The sequence below is a fragment of the Bufo bufo genome, chromosome 6 (genome assembly GCF_905171765.1).
Source record: "Bufo bufo chromosome 6, aBufBuf1.1, whole genome shotgun sequence".
In the NCBI taxonomy this organism is placed as follows: Eukaryota; Metazoa; Chordata; class Amphibia; order Anura; family Bufonidae; genus Bufo; species Bufo bufo.
The window spans coordinates 181,861,112-181,875,228 of NC_053394.1; the positions used below are offsets into that span (position 1 = coordinate 181,861,112).

General features: G+C 43.1%; 1 protein-coding gene across 2 annotated transcripts in view; it reads left to right on the forward strand.

The window, feature by feature from the left end:
* Positions 1–12,267, forward strand: part of LOC121005330 (zinc finger protein 2 homolog) — a 28,909-nt gene extending 16,642 nt beyond the window's left edge. For both annotated transcript variants that reach the window (XM_040437993.1, XM_040437992.1), the window contains one exon: positions 10,231–12,267. In XM_040437993.1, the coding sequence (XP_040293927.1) occupies positions 10,231–12,230 (2,000 nt within the window). In that variant the 3' untranslated portion in view covers positions 12,231–12,267. The remainder of the gene's footprint in view (positions 1–10,230) is intronic.
* Positions 12,268–14,117: the final 1,850 nt, after the last annotated feature.

Sequence of the window (14,117 nt, forward strand, 5' to 3'; positions counted from 1 at the left end):
AGCAGTGCGACATCTATAGATGTCCAGAGCACATGCATTATCCAGGAGCTCCTCATGATGTCAGCGGGACATCACTACCATGGTGCTAAGAACACCACCGTGTGAGTGCTTGGGCAGATTACAAAAGTGGGAAAATAAGGTACAAATTCTGTTCAAGTATTAAACTCTCTAGCGCTGCAAAATCCTGGACACAAGTGAGCAAAAGTCCATACAGTGAAATAGAAGAAAAATTGGATTGCGCTGCAGGAGAGTATACTAGAAATAATCAAAGTCACAAAGTTATTTTCTTCCTATGTAAATCTTCAGTCAAAAGGATTCATCCATGAACATCAAACACAAACTGGGATGTAGAATTAAAACTCGGATGGTAATAAGTGTAGAAAGCCGGCTCAGCGCTGTCAAAGACCCAGGAGCTGCACACCTCAAATGCTGTTCACCAGACCCGACGGGCGGATAGAATCTTGGATAATTTCCACAAGCACAGGCTGGATCTCCAGGTAAAAACCACTTAGGCAGAATGTCAAACTTTACACTCCTCAAAGTCTCGGAAAGAAAAATATCATCCAATGGTGAAGTATATACCACAAGGTTGAATAAAAATGGATTTATTATACTCACAAACAACGCAAGTTTTGGAGCAAATTAAAACAGGTACAAAGTGCCCGACCCGGGTTTCGCCATAATGCTTCGTCCAAGATTCTATCCGCCCGGTGTGCAGCTCCTGGGTCTTTGACAGCGCTGAGCCGGCTTTCTACACTTATTACCATGCGAGTTTTAATTCTACATCCCAGTTTGTGTTTGATGTTCATGGATGAATCCTTTTGACTGAAGATTTACATAGGAAGAAAATAACTTTGTGACTTTGATTATTTCTAGTATACTCTCCTGCAGCGCAATCCAATTTTTCTTCTAGATTACAAAAGTGGGTGAACCTGGCAAGTGGGGTATAACTCAGAGTAGTAAAGAGTAAGGGGGGGGGGCGAAGCCTGACCGCTAATGGAGGAAGACACATGAGAGACGAGCTCCTCCACAGCAGTCTCTACAAGCAGCCTAAAGATCACTTTTACCAGCATAGACATGGTCAAATATGGCAAGGACTGAAGATCGGACACTACTGGTGCACAACACCCCCAAAAACACTTGTCAGACATTCATAAGTTCTTGCAACAAAAGACCTCGAGCTCCAAACCACGGCCTCCCAAGATGGCGCCCGGAGACTTGACGGCAGCCGAGAGTGAGGATGAATCAGACCAGCTTAGTCGTGGAACGAGTGAACACTGTGAACCACAACTAGCCGCCACATCCAAAGCCTTCTTTAAGACGAACACTACCCAGGCCCTGCGCCCTGTCCTCTCCGAATTGTCTGAGATTAAAACAGAGATCAAACATGTCGGAGCAAGAGTGGAGGGGCTAGAAAATACATGCGCTGCTATTATAGCGCATTCAGCGGCCCTTGAATCTCAATCTATGTATTATTTAGCTTACATTAATGAGGCATTGACCTTGATAGTGGACCAGCAAAATAGAAGCAGAAAACGCAGTGTCCGCATAAAGGGTCTACCTGAATCCTGGTCAGCTGACTCACTGCGGACAGTCGCTCTTGAAGTCTTTGAAGGGCTAATTGGGGAACTGCAGCCCAGGAAGTTACTGTCGAAAGAATTCACAGATCCCTTAGACCCAGGCCGTCCTGACCGAACTCTCCCCTTCCCCCCCAAGATGTGATATGTGGCCTGCTCTTTTACGTGGACACAGCTAAGATCCTAACAGCAGCGAGAGAAAAGGCCCCTGTGACATATGCTGGCGCAAGTTCTGCGCCCTATCAAGACATGGCTCCATCCATAATAGCTAAAAAGAGAATCCATTGGCCACTTCTAGAGAAACTAAGCCAGAAAAACATTGCTTACTCCTGGTTATACCTGTTTGGCCTTTCCATTATGCACAATGGTAGACAAATACGCATCCACACTCCTGAAGACCTCACCAATTCATAGCCGATACTGGACATGGTGTCGATCAAAATACCATCCTGGATACCGGCGGAGTCAGCGGCCACCCTGCCTATGCTACCGACTAGGGATCGACTGCTATTGATTTTTTTAGAGCCGATACCGATAACCTGTGAACTTTCAGGCTGATAGCCGATAACTTATACCGATATTCTGTGCATTTTCATTTTTGAAAAAAAAAAAAATTCCTACACATCTACTGTTAAATGAACATGGTTATTGTTAACGTTTAGCTTTTTTTTGTAGATCTTTCTTTTTTCATTGGTAAATAAATAATACAGAGACACACCAGTGAGATTGCAGCAAAACAATGGTGATATGGGTCAAATACAACAAATTGGACCACAATTTTTTTTTATATCAGTCAAAAAGTAACAAGAACAACAATGTTTAATTGCACATAGCCACATAGTCCATATGATTAGTCATCATACGGGTATTGGTCTTGGGTAGCAGAGGAAATGGTAGTGGGCACAGGGTAAGGTGGGTACACCACACACAGGACCAGTTCCTGGAGCAACCCAGATCATTCAGCGAATGCCAAGCCATGTTAACCTGCTATCCAGCTTCAAGGTTACAAAAAAGTGAGTTAAGACTGACATTAAATAAAATTTTATGAAAACTATACTAAACTAATATAAAACTTTAGAATTTCTTCAATACTTCCAGTTGAGAAGTAGTACATTGAAGTGCAGAAAGCACAACATTTCTGCATGTTCTCCTGTTAAACGGCTTCTGTTTCTTTCCTAGATTGCTGACACTTCACTGAAAACACTCTCACTAGGTACAGGAGGGTGGAGAGCAAAGGTATCTTCTGGCATAAGAAGAAAGGGTTTTAAAGCGTGTCTCATTTTTCTTTCCACCACTCAAGTGGATTGCCCTTTCTATTGATCACTGGTTCTTTCAAAAAAGGTGAAGCTCATCATCAAGGCAGACTTTTGTTAAAGTTAGAGAATCCTCTACATGAGGCCCCAATAAAACGCTAAACATGGCATCAATTTGGCCATGTTTAAGCTTTTTTTTTCCATGTGTTTCCTTTTTGGGAATTTGTATGTTTCTGTTGCATCATCATCCTGCTCTTCCAGACTAGTACTACTACTAGTAGTAGTAGCATGCTCTTCCAGACTAGTACTACTAGTTACATGCTCTTCCAGACTAGTAGCATCAGGCTCTTCCAGATGTGACCTTTCTAGAACATGCATATCTTCTGTCAGCCTTGCCCAATACATTATCAGAAGAGAAAGTATGATGTTTGAATCGAGGATCTAAAAGGCATGCCAACACTACGTTTATATTATCTTCATACTTCAAAAAACGTTTGAGACTTTCCTTCATGGCCTCCCTAAGTGTTTTAATGCCACGTGTAGTGAACCCCTCATTCTCTTGAAGCATCTTCAGCACTCTCACACAGGGAATGACTGATGACACACTTGAGTCGTTATGGCTAACCTCTAGGGTCACCTCCTCTATTGGGAGGAGGGTCTGAATAAGATTTGCTACAATCTCCCACTGATCAGCATTAGGGCAAGAATATTCTCCATGTTTACCAGCATAGATGCTAAGAGCTCGCTTCTGTTCCAGCATTCTTTGTATCATGTGGAGTTCCACCGTGTTGGAACAGCCTGAATCAGGCTGTTTTTAGGAAGGCCAAGGTCTGACTGAATGCACCTCAGTCAGTGCTTGGCAATTAATGAATGGTGGAAATGACTTGCGTACTTCTTTAGCATGGCAATTTATGTCTATCACAGCTCTCTGGCTTGACAGACCATCATTTACTACAAATTGCAGGGTGTGTGCCATGCAGCTGAGATCTGACACTTCAGCACTCGATCTTTGGTTATTCCCCAGTCATCAAGCATGCCTAGAAACAGTTCTTTAACATGTTAAGGACCCAGGACGAGAATGCTAGTCCTAAAAGGCCGGTACTTAGTGCCCCAGGATGAGCAATCTCGTCCTGCGGTCCTTCATTCCCCCCCTCCCCCCCCCGTGTGGTGCCGCGATCAGTGGCGGAAATCCGGCTATTACTGACAGCCGGATCCCTGCTGCATCCACCAGCATCGGTTATAACGCCGATGCCGGTGGATTTAACCCCTAATATGCCGTGGTCAGCGCTGACCGAAGCATATGGAAGGTTTGCGCTCCCTCACCTCATCCATCGGGTTCCGGCGCTGCTGTGGCGGGGACTCGATGGTTGCCATGGCAGCCCCAAGCCATTCCAAGGCTTGGGGCCCGGCATATACGGAGGTCTAACAGGCCCAGCCCCCAGGCTGGGTCTCCTAGGCAACTGTTAGTATCTTACAGTGTAAGACACTAACAGTTCAATACAGCACAATACAGATGTATTGTGCTGCATTGAAACAGGGATCAGACCCTGTAACGTTGAAGTGGAAAAAATAAAATAAAAGTTAAAAACAATTTTTTGTTTTAAGTAAAAAAAAAAAAAAGCATAATTTTCCCAGAATAAAGTAAAAAAAAATTGTAAAAAGATAGGGAAAAAAAAGGAAAAGTAGACATATTAGGTATCACCTCGTCCATATCGACCAGCTCTATAAAAATATCACATTACCTAACCCCTCAGGTGAACACCGTCAAAAAAATAAAATAAAAAGTGCTAAAAAGACTTTTTTTTTTGGTCATCTTAGGGCTCTTTCACACCTGCGTTATTGTCTTCCGGCATAGAGTTCCGTCGTCGGGGCTCTATGCCGGAAGAATCCTGATCAGGATTATCCTAATGCATTCTGAATGGAGAGAAATCCGTTCAGGATGCATCAGGATGTCTTCAGTTCCGGAACGGAACGTTTTTTGGCCGGAGAAAATACCGCAGCATGCTGCGCTTTTTGCTCCGGCCAAAAATCCGGAACACTTGCCGCAAGGCCGGATCCGGAATTAATGCCCATTGGAAGGCATTGATCCGGATCCGGCCTTAAGCTAAACGTCGTTTCGGCGCATTGCCGGAGCCGACATTTAGCTTTTTCTGAATGGTTACCATGGCTGCCGGGACGCTAAAGTCCTGACAGCCATGGTAAAGTGCAGCGGGGAGCGGGGGAGCAGTATACTTACCGTCCGTGCGGCTCCCCGGGCGCTCCAGAGTGACGTCAGGGCGCCCCAAGCGCATGGATCATGTGATCGCATGGATCACGTCATCCATGCGCATGGGGCGCTCTGACGTCATTCTGGAGCGCCCCGGGAGCCGCACGGACTGTAAGTATATTGCTCCCCCGCTCCCCGCTCCTACTATGGCAGCCAGGACTTTAATAGCGTCCTGGGTGCCATAGTAACACTGAAAGCATTTGGAAGACGGTTCCGTCTTCAAATGCTTTCAGTACACTTGCGTTTTTCCGGATCCGGCGGGCACCTCCGGCAACGGAAGTGCATGCCGGATCCCAACAACGCAAGTGTGAAAGAGGCCTTACATCACAAAGTGCAACACCAAGCGATCAAAAAGTCATATGCCCCCGAAATAGTTTCAATCTAACCGTCACCTCATCACGCAAAAAAAAATAAAAACTATAGCTCTCAGACTATGTATGGCATTGTGAACGTACCAGGTGACTTCTGGAAGTGATGCTGTGCTACCAACTGTGAATATTGCCGCATATACGGTATTAATTGGACTTTAACTGGGAACGACCATTGGCATTAAGCGCTACACAGCTTTCACCATCATACCTGTACATGTGTTGTATGTCCAGTGTTATATCTGGCTGTGGTATACTGACACATGTACCACATTCCCAGTACTATACAGCCGGTATATATGTACCATCTTTTCTATTAATTAGCACGGGCCTCATTTCAACGGTAAACAGCTGACATAAACGCTATAGGAATCACCCTGGGACTGGTGCATTGATATACGGGACTCATTCCTATCTATATAGAGGTCATATATCTGTATAGAGCCTGCATTTTATGTATATTTTTAGGGGATATATGTTTTTAGGTTAAATAAATTGTGCATCATTGTTCTTTCAAGTGTGCCCCTTCTTTGCTTTTGCTAAGAATGAATCCATCTCTCTGCTCGTCATGCGGACAGACGGATCCGTCTTGTATCTTTTTACACATTTTTACCGGAAGGACGGATCCGGCATTCCGGTATTTTGAATGCCGGATTCGGCACTAATACACTCCTATGGGGAAAAATGCCGGATCCGACATTCCGGCAAGTCCTTCAGTTTTTTTGGCCGGAGATAAAACCGTAACATGCTGCAGTTTTATCTTTTGCCTGATCAGTCAAAACGACTGAACTGAAGACATCCTGAACGGATTACTCTCCATTCAGAATGCATGGGGATATGCCTGATCAGTTCTTTTCCGGTATAGAACCCCTGTGACTGTGAAAGTACTCTAAAATATTAAGTTTAAATCCCCCCTTTTCCAATTTTACATATAAAATATATAAACAATAAATAAATAAACATATTACATAGTGCTGCGTCCGTAAAGTCCAAACTATTAAATTATTAAAAAATATCTCCTATGCGGTGAGCGCCGTAGCAGAAATAAATAAATCCATGCGATTTGCCATTTTATAGTCACTTTGTCACCCCAAAAAATAGGATAGGACTGTTCTATTATAGGCCGAACGTTTCATAAAATGTGAAATGCACACGGCTTTTTTTGGTGTTTTTTTATTTTTTTCCCCGCATGATATTGAGTATCGCAATACTTTTTTATGGTGACGAAAGTGAATCAAAATTTTGGTATCAAAACAACCCTACGCCGATCTGATCGGCGTAGCGTTGTCACGATACCAAAATTTCGATTCGGTTTCGATTTGGCAACTAAAAATTTAATTTGGCTCCTAAATTTTTCAGTTCAGGAGCCTTTGGCTACTAGGTATTTTTTTCTAGTCTGGAGCACTGTAACTAGTGGTAGCTGGGCATATACCCTTTTCGGTTTGGTGCTGGCTCCTCACATCAGGGGCTCGTCTTCTTCCTAAATGACTGAAAATGGTACACTACAATGGTAAATGCAATTGACAACAGATGGGTAAACTCCCACACTGATATTAAAATGAGACTTTTGCTAATATATTCTTATATCAAGAACATACCGGAGCCCATGCACCCCGTCAAGGTCTCTCAATGTGGCACGGGACCTAAGGATAACCTACCTATCCCGTATGGGTAGTTACTGATAGGAGCATAAGGTCCGACACACAGCCAGCAGCTCCCAGTTACCTCCAGCGTGAAATCACACATACAATGGGAGGAGGCTGTGAGTCCCACCTATGACTGGCTCATGTGACGCAGGCTACCCAGGTGCACCTGAATGTTACCCATAGATCAAAATCAAGGCACATTCAAACCTGAGGTTGCCCCACCTCTTGGCATACATATGCAAACAAAATCACAGAATAAAGTGGTCTTAGATGGCAGAAAATTCCCAAGACCCCAAATGCTGTTGCGCATTTGTAACCGGGGGAGCAAATCCTGCACATGTGATACGTTGCTAACAGCAATCCCCAGCAAAATTGCATACAATGGAGGATGCCGGCAGCGGACCACATGTACCACAAAAACATCCTACACAGGATAGCCAAATGTGCGGATGAAGCTATAAGAAATACTAAATCACTGAAAATGGTGCATTGTAGAATGGTTAATGCAATTGACAATACACTGCGTGCAGAATTATTAGGCAAATGAGTATTTTGACCACATCATCCTCTTTATGCATGTTGTCTTACTCCAAGCTGTATAGGCTCGAAAGCCTACTACCAATTAAGCATATTAGGTGATGTGCATCTCTGTAATGAGAAGGGGTGTGGTCTAATGACATCAACACCCTATATCAGGTGTGCATAATTATTAGGCAACTTCCTTTCCTTTGGCAAAATGGGTCAAAAGAAGGACTTGACAGGCTCAGAAAAGTCAAAAATAGTGAGATATCTTGCAGAGGGATGCAGCACTTCTGAAGCGTGATCATCGAACAATCAAGCGTTTCATTCAAAATAGTCAACAGGGTCGCAAGAAGCGTGTGGAAAAACCAAGGCGCAAAATAACTGCCCATGAACAGAGAAAAGTCAAGCGTGCAGCTGCCAAGATGCCACTTGCCACCAGTTTGGCCATATTTCAGAGCTGCAACATCACTGGAGTGCCCAAAAGCACAAGGTGTGCAATACTCAGAGACATGGCCAAGGTAAGAAAGGCTGAAAGAAGACCACCACTGAACAAGACACACAAGCTGAAACGTCAAGACTGGGCCAAGAAATATCTCAAGACTGATTTTTCTAAGGTTTTATGGACTGATGAAATGAGAGTGAGTCTTGATGGGCCAGATGGATGGGCCCATGGCTGGATTGGTAAAGGGCAGAGAGCTCCAGTCCGACTCAGACGCCAGCAAGGTGGAGGTGGAGTATTGGTTTGGGCTGGTATCATCAAAGATGAGCTTGTGGGGCCTTTTCGGGTTGAGGATGGAGTCAAGCTCAACTCCCAGTCCTACTGCCAGTTTCTGGAAGACACCTTCTTCAAGCAGTGGTACAGGAAGAAGTCTGCATCCTTCAAGAAAAACATGATTTTCATGCAGGACAATGCTCCATCACACGCGTCCAAGTACTCCACAGCGTGGCTGGAAAGAAAGGGTATAAAAGAAGAAAATCTAATGACATGGCCTCCTTGTTCACCTGATCTGAACCCCATTGAGAACCTGTGGTCCATCATCAAATGTGAGATTTACAAGGTGGGAAAACAGTACACCTCTCTGAACAGTGTCTGGGAGGCTGTGGTTGCTGCTGCACGCAATGTTGATGGTGAACAGATCAAAACACTGACAGAATCCATGGATGGCAGGCTTTTGAGTGTCCTTGCAAAGAAAGGTGGCTATATTGGTCAATGATTTGTTTTTGTTTTGTTTTTGAATGTCAGAAATGTATATTTGTGAATGTTGAGATGTTATATTGGTTTCACTGGTAAAAATAAATAATTGAAATGGGTATATATTTGTTTTTTGTTAAGTTGCCTAATAATTATGCACAGTAATAGTCACCTGCACACACAGATATCCCCCTAAAATAGCTAAAACTAAAAACAAACTAAAAACTACTTCCAAAAATATTCAGCTTTGATATTAATGAGTTTTTTGGGTTCATTGAGAACATGGTTGTTGTTCAATAATAAAATTAATCCTCAAAAATACAACTTGCCTAATAATTCTGCACTCCCTGTATATGACTAAACCGTCACATTGATATTAAAATGAGACTTTTGCCAATATATTCTTATATCAAGAACATACCGGAGCCCGCACACCCCGTCAAGGTTTCTCAATGTAGCACGGGCTTTAACGCTAACCTACCTATCCCATATGGGTAGGTACTGATAGGAGCATAAGGTCCGACACAGCCAGCACACATACAATGGGATTAGGGAGGAGGCTGTGAGTCCCACCTATGACTATGTGATTTTGCTATTCTTCTTCCTGCCACACGCTGAGCTGTGCCTCAACGCACAGAGCGTGAGGTCACAACACACCAACGTCATCACGCTGTTCACAGCACAGTGAGCAGTCAAGGACTAGGAAGCGGTGAGTACAGAGCCCAGGGAGCGCTCCATTCACCAGTTCCTCCTGTACTAATTAGCGCTTCCATAAACAACTCTTTCTTTAAAGAGGACCTTTCACCAGAATAAAACATCTAAACTAACTATACAGACATGTAGAGCGGCGCCCAGGGATCCCCCTGCACTTACTGTTATATGTGGGCGCCGCTCCGTTCGCCCGGTATAGCCTCCGGTATAGCCCCCGGTATCTTCATAGTTAGGCTCCACCCAGGGGAACCTGCCGGCGTCTCATTCTCCCAGGCTGTAGCGCTGGCCAATCGCAGCGCTCAGCTCATAGCCTGAGAGAGAAAAAAGCCTCTCAGGCTATGAGCTGAGCGCTGCGATTGGCCAGCGCTACAGCATAGGAGAAAGAGACGCCGGCTGGTTCCCCTGGGTGGAGCCTAACTATGAAGATACCGGAGGCTATAACGGGAGAACAGAGCGGCGCCCAGGTATAACAGTAAGTGCAGGGGGATTCCATGTCTGTATAGTTAGTTTAGATGTTTTATTCTGGTGAAAGGTCCTCTTTAAGCTTTATATGATCATTGCAGTCTACCAATTATTCTGGATATTTGTACTGATGTATGAAAAAAACCATAATCTGTCATTACTTGGTCCAGTAAGAACTTTGTAGCATTGGTATTACACAATAATACTTTAATTTGCATATTTGTTTCCTACAGGAGGAATAGTTGAGGAAGATGCATCCGAATATCCATCCACTCATACTAAAGAAGAATCATTTTCATGTAATAAAGAAAATCTCTTGGACTCTCTTACATATAACCCTTATGCTCATATTAAGGAGGGATCATGTAGTGGAGAAAATCTTCCAGGTTGCACCTATAGAGATTATGTGCCACATCAATATTGTAATGAAGAATCCTCCCCATTTGAAAAAAACTGTTCTAAAAATGGAAATTTTAGACCCACAGATCATGTACAATGTAACAGTTTTCAAATCAAGGAGGAACCTTTCATGTTGTTAGAAGAAACCTGTACTGATATAACTATACCTATAGATCATGCTGAGCAAGATTCAGAATCTTCACATTTGGAGCAGTCAGCCTCATGCATAAGTGTCAAAGATGGTGCTCAACACTATTACTCTGCTTATCTTAAGGAGGAATCCCTCTCACATGGTGAAGGTGATACAGGAGACAATGGCATTTCTCAGCCCACAGGTCACACATGGGAAGATAAATTTAAATTAAAGGAAGAATCGATGCCATGTAGTGAAGGCATTATAGCAGACAATGGTATTTGTAAACCTACAGATCAAATGCAAGAAGATCCATCTTCTTGTATTAAGGAGGTTTTGAATGGAGCACTGCAAGGTGGTAAACCTTATATCTGTTCAGAATGTGGCAAATGTTTTTCTATGGAATGTCGCTTATTTACCCATCAAAAAATCCACAAAACTGTGAGAATGCATTCATGTAATCGATGTGAGAAATCTTTTAAACGAAGATCACATCTTATTCAGCATGAAGATATGCATTCGGGAGACAAGCCATATTGCTGCTCTGAATGTGGAAAATGCTTTGTGTATAACTCCAATCTGCTTAGACATAAGAGAATTCACATTGGGGAGAAGCCATATTTATGCCTTGTCTGTGGAAAGTCTTTTGTCAGAAACGCAAGTCTTCTTGAACATCAGAAAATTCATACTGGAGAGAGGCCGTACTCCTGCCAGGAATGTGGGAAAAGTTTTCTTACCAATGCCCATCTGATACAGCACCAGATGACACACACAGGAGAGAAACCGTATTCATGTTTGGACTGTGGGAAAAGTTTTATTAAGAGTTCCAATCTTATTGTGCATCGCAGGGTTCACACAGGAGAAAAACCTTATTTCTGTTCAGTATGCGGGAAGTGTTTTGCCAGCAGCTCCCATCTCGTTGAACATCAGAGAACTCATACAGGGGAGAAACCATATTGTTGTTCAGACTGTGGGAAATACTTTGCATTCCGCTCAAGTCTTGTTCAGCATCAGAGAACCCACACAGGCGAAAAACCATATACCTGTTCATACTGTGGGAAATGTTTTTCACAAAGCTCGCAATTTGTCATTCACCTGAAGACTCACACAGGAGACAGGCCATTCTCCTGCTCAGAATGTGGAAAGTGCTTTATCACTAACACAAGTCTTGCCCAACACCAGAGAAACCACACAGGGGACAAACCGTTTTCTTGCTCAGAATGTGGGAAATGTTTTCTTTGTAATTCAAGCCTGGTCATTCACCAGAGAACCCACACAGGGGAGAAACCATATTCCTGTCCAGAGTGTAATAAAAGTTTTTGCAGTAATTCACAACTTGTCAAGCACCAGAAAACTCACACAGGAGAGAGACCATATACCTGTCCAGAGTGTGAGAAGTGTTTTATGAGAAACTCTGATCTTTCTGTTCACATGAGAAGTCATACAGGAGAGAGGCCATATTCTTGTTCTCATTGTGGGAAACGATTTGCAAATAGTTCTGTGTTTGCCATACATCAAAGGATTCATACAGGAGAGAAGCCGTTCTCCTGTTCTGACTGTGGGAAATGTTTTATTAGAAATTCAGATCTTGTAATACATAGACGACGACACACAGGAGAGAAGCCTTATTTGTGCACACAGTGTGGCAGTAGCTTTGTGAGCAAAAGTGCTTTATCATCACATGTTAAGACTCATAAATGACTCCTACCATTTCTGAGTATAAATGTGACAGTTGAAAATAAACGTAACTAAACATAATGGGGCCTGGCTTGAAAAGAATCCTTTCAGAGTTTTGACTGTACTTCCCAGTTCCATCATTTTCAAACAGCAAACCTAGATAACTATAAACAAAGGCATATATCATGTGTGGAACCATGCCAACTAACTAAACCCACTAAATAGAACCACACATGTAATGTAGAAAAATATCTTTATTACACATAGGGATATCCAAATAAATATTGCACAGAAAAATGCAATGTAAAATCAACGGGTAAGAGCTATAGAACAAGTGCTAAACTATAAGATATAGTGCAATCATCTATGGCCGGTTCAGCAAAAGAGAGTCCAATACTCTTCCCACATGGCCAGAGCACACCCAGGTTCCCCCATAAATATGGTCCAAACTCTGTGGCTCCAACTATGGGGAATCTCGGTAAGTGTAACAGTCAGATTGAAATGGACAATCACTAGCCAACACAGACAGATAATATACTGACCCTGGTATCCGTGGGGAGGGAGAAGGGGGATGACTCCCTGATGTACATCCCCGCATCCATGGGTACACATTTGGTGAGTTAAGTGGGCGGAATGATAATGATGGAAAGCCCGGCCCGTTGTGCACACCCTTCCTTCCATGGACGGTTACTGATTGGAGAGAACTAATTACTGTTGAGTGATCCCAGCTGGGTACTGGGTTTATACTGTGGGTAGCAACTCGGTGATCTCATTCCCTTGGATAAAGCTAAGGCGAAACGTACATCAGGGAGTCGCCCCCCTTCTCCCTCCCCACAGATACCAGGGTCAGTATATTGTCTGTCTGTGTTGGCTAGTGATTGTCCATTTCACTCTGACTGCTGTTAGTTACACTTACCGGGTTTCCCCTTAGTTGGAGCCACAGAGTTTGGACCATATGTATGGGGGAACCTGGGTGTGCTCTGGCCATGTGAGATGAATATTGGGCTCTCTCTTGCTGAACCGGCCATAGATGATTGCACTATATCTTACAGTTTAAGCACTTTATTATGTGTTATTCATTGAATTGCATGTATCATCTGTATATGTATAATAGACCTATCATACTTGTGGGGGGATTCTTGCTCTATAGCTCTTACCCGCTGATTTTACATTGTATATTTTCTGTGCAATATTTAGTGGATATTATGTGTAATAAAGATATTTTTTCTACATTACATGTGTGGTTCCATAATTTTAACCTGCATCTGAAACATTGTTTAAAGGGAACATGTTACTTACACATGCTGTTGAGCTGAGCAGATTGATATATAAATTAATATTGATTGATATTTAAATTAATGAAATACAATTTACCATATTTTCGGAGTATAGGAGGCACTTTTCCCCCCAAAAGTGAGGTAAAAGTGGCTGTGCGTCTTATAGTCTGAATGCTGATGACTGCTTCCATTATGGAAGTGGCCATCAGCATGCTGGAGGTGCGGGGAGGTAAACACTGCACTGGCTCTACTCCCCCTCCCTGATCTTCTTCAGTGTGTCCTGACTCTGTACAGCGTCAGTGCGTAGTGCACATGGAGTTTGGGGGTCTGACAAAAACTATTTATTTTCTTATTTTCCTCCTCCAAATTCTAGGTGCGTGTTATAGTCTGAAAAATGCAATATATATTTTTGCATCTGAATCAGTATATAAATCTGCTCAGCTCCTCATGCTGCCTGCAGATTACTTTTGCATTTCTATGGTGCCAGTCTCCTTTTAAAAAGTAACCATCATTTCATTTTTTTCATAAATCAATAATATAAGTGAGCTTCTGCTGCTTTTAGTCCAGTAAAACTGCTTTATTGCTGCCCTCCATGCCGCTGGAATGGACCCTGTTATTACTCATGTAAACAGAA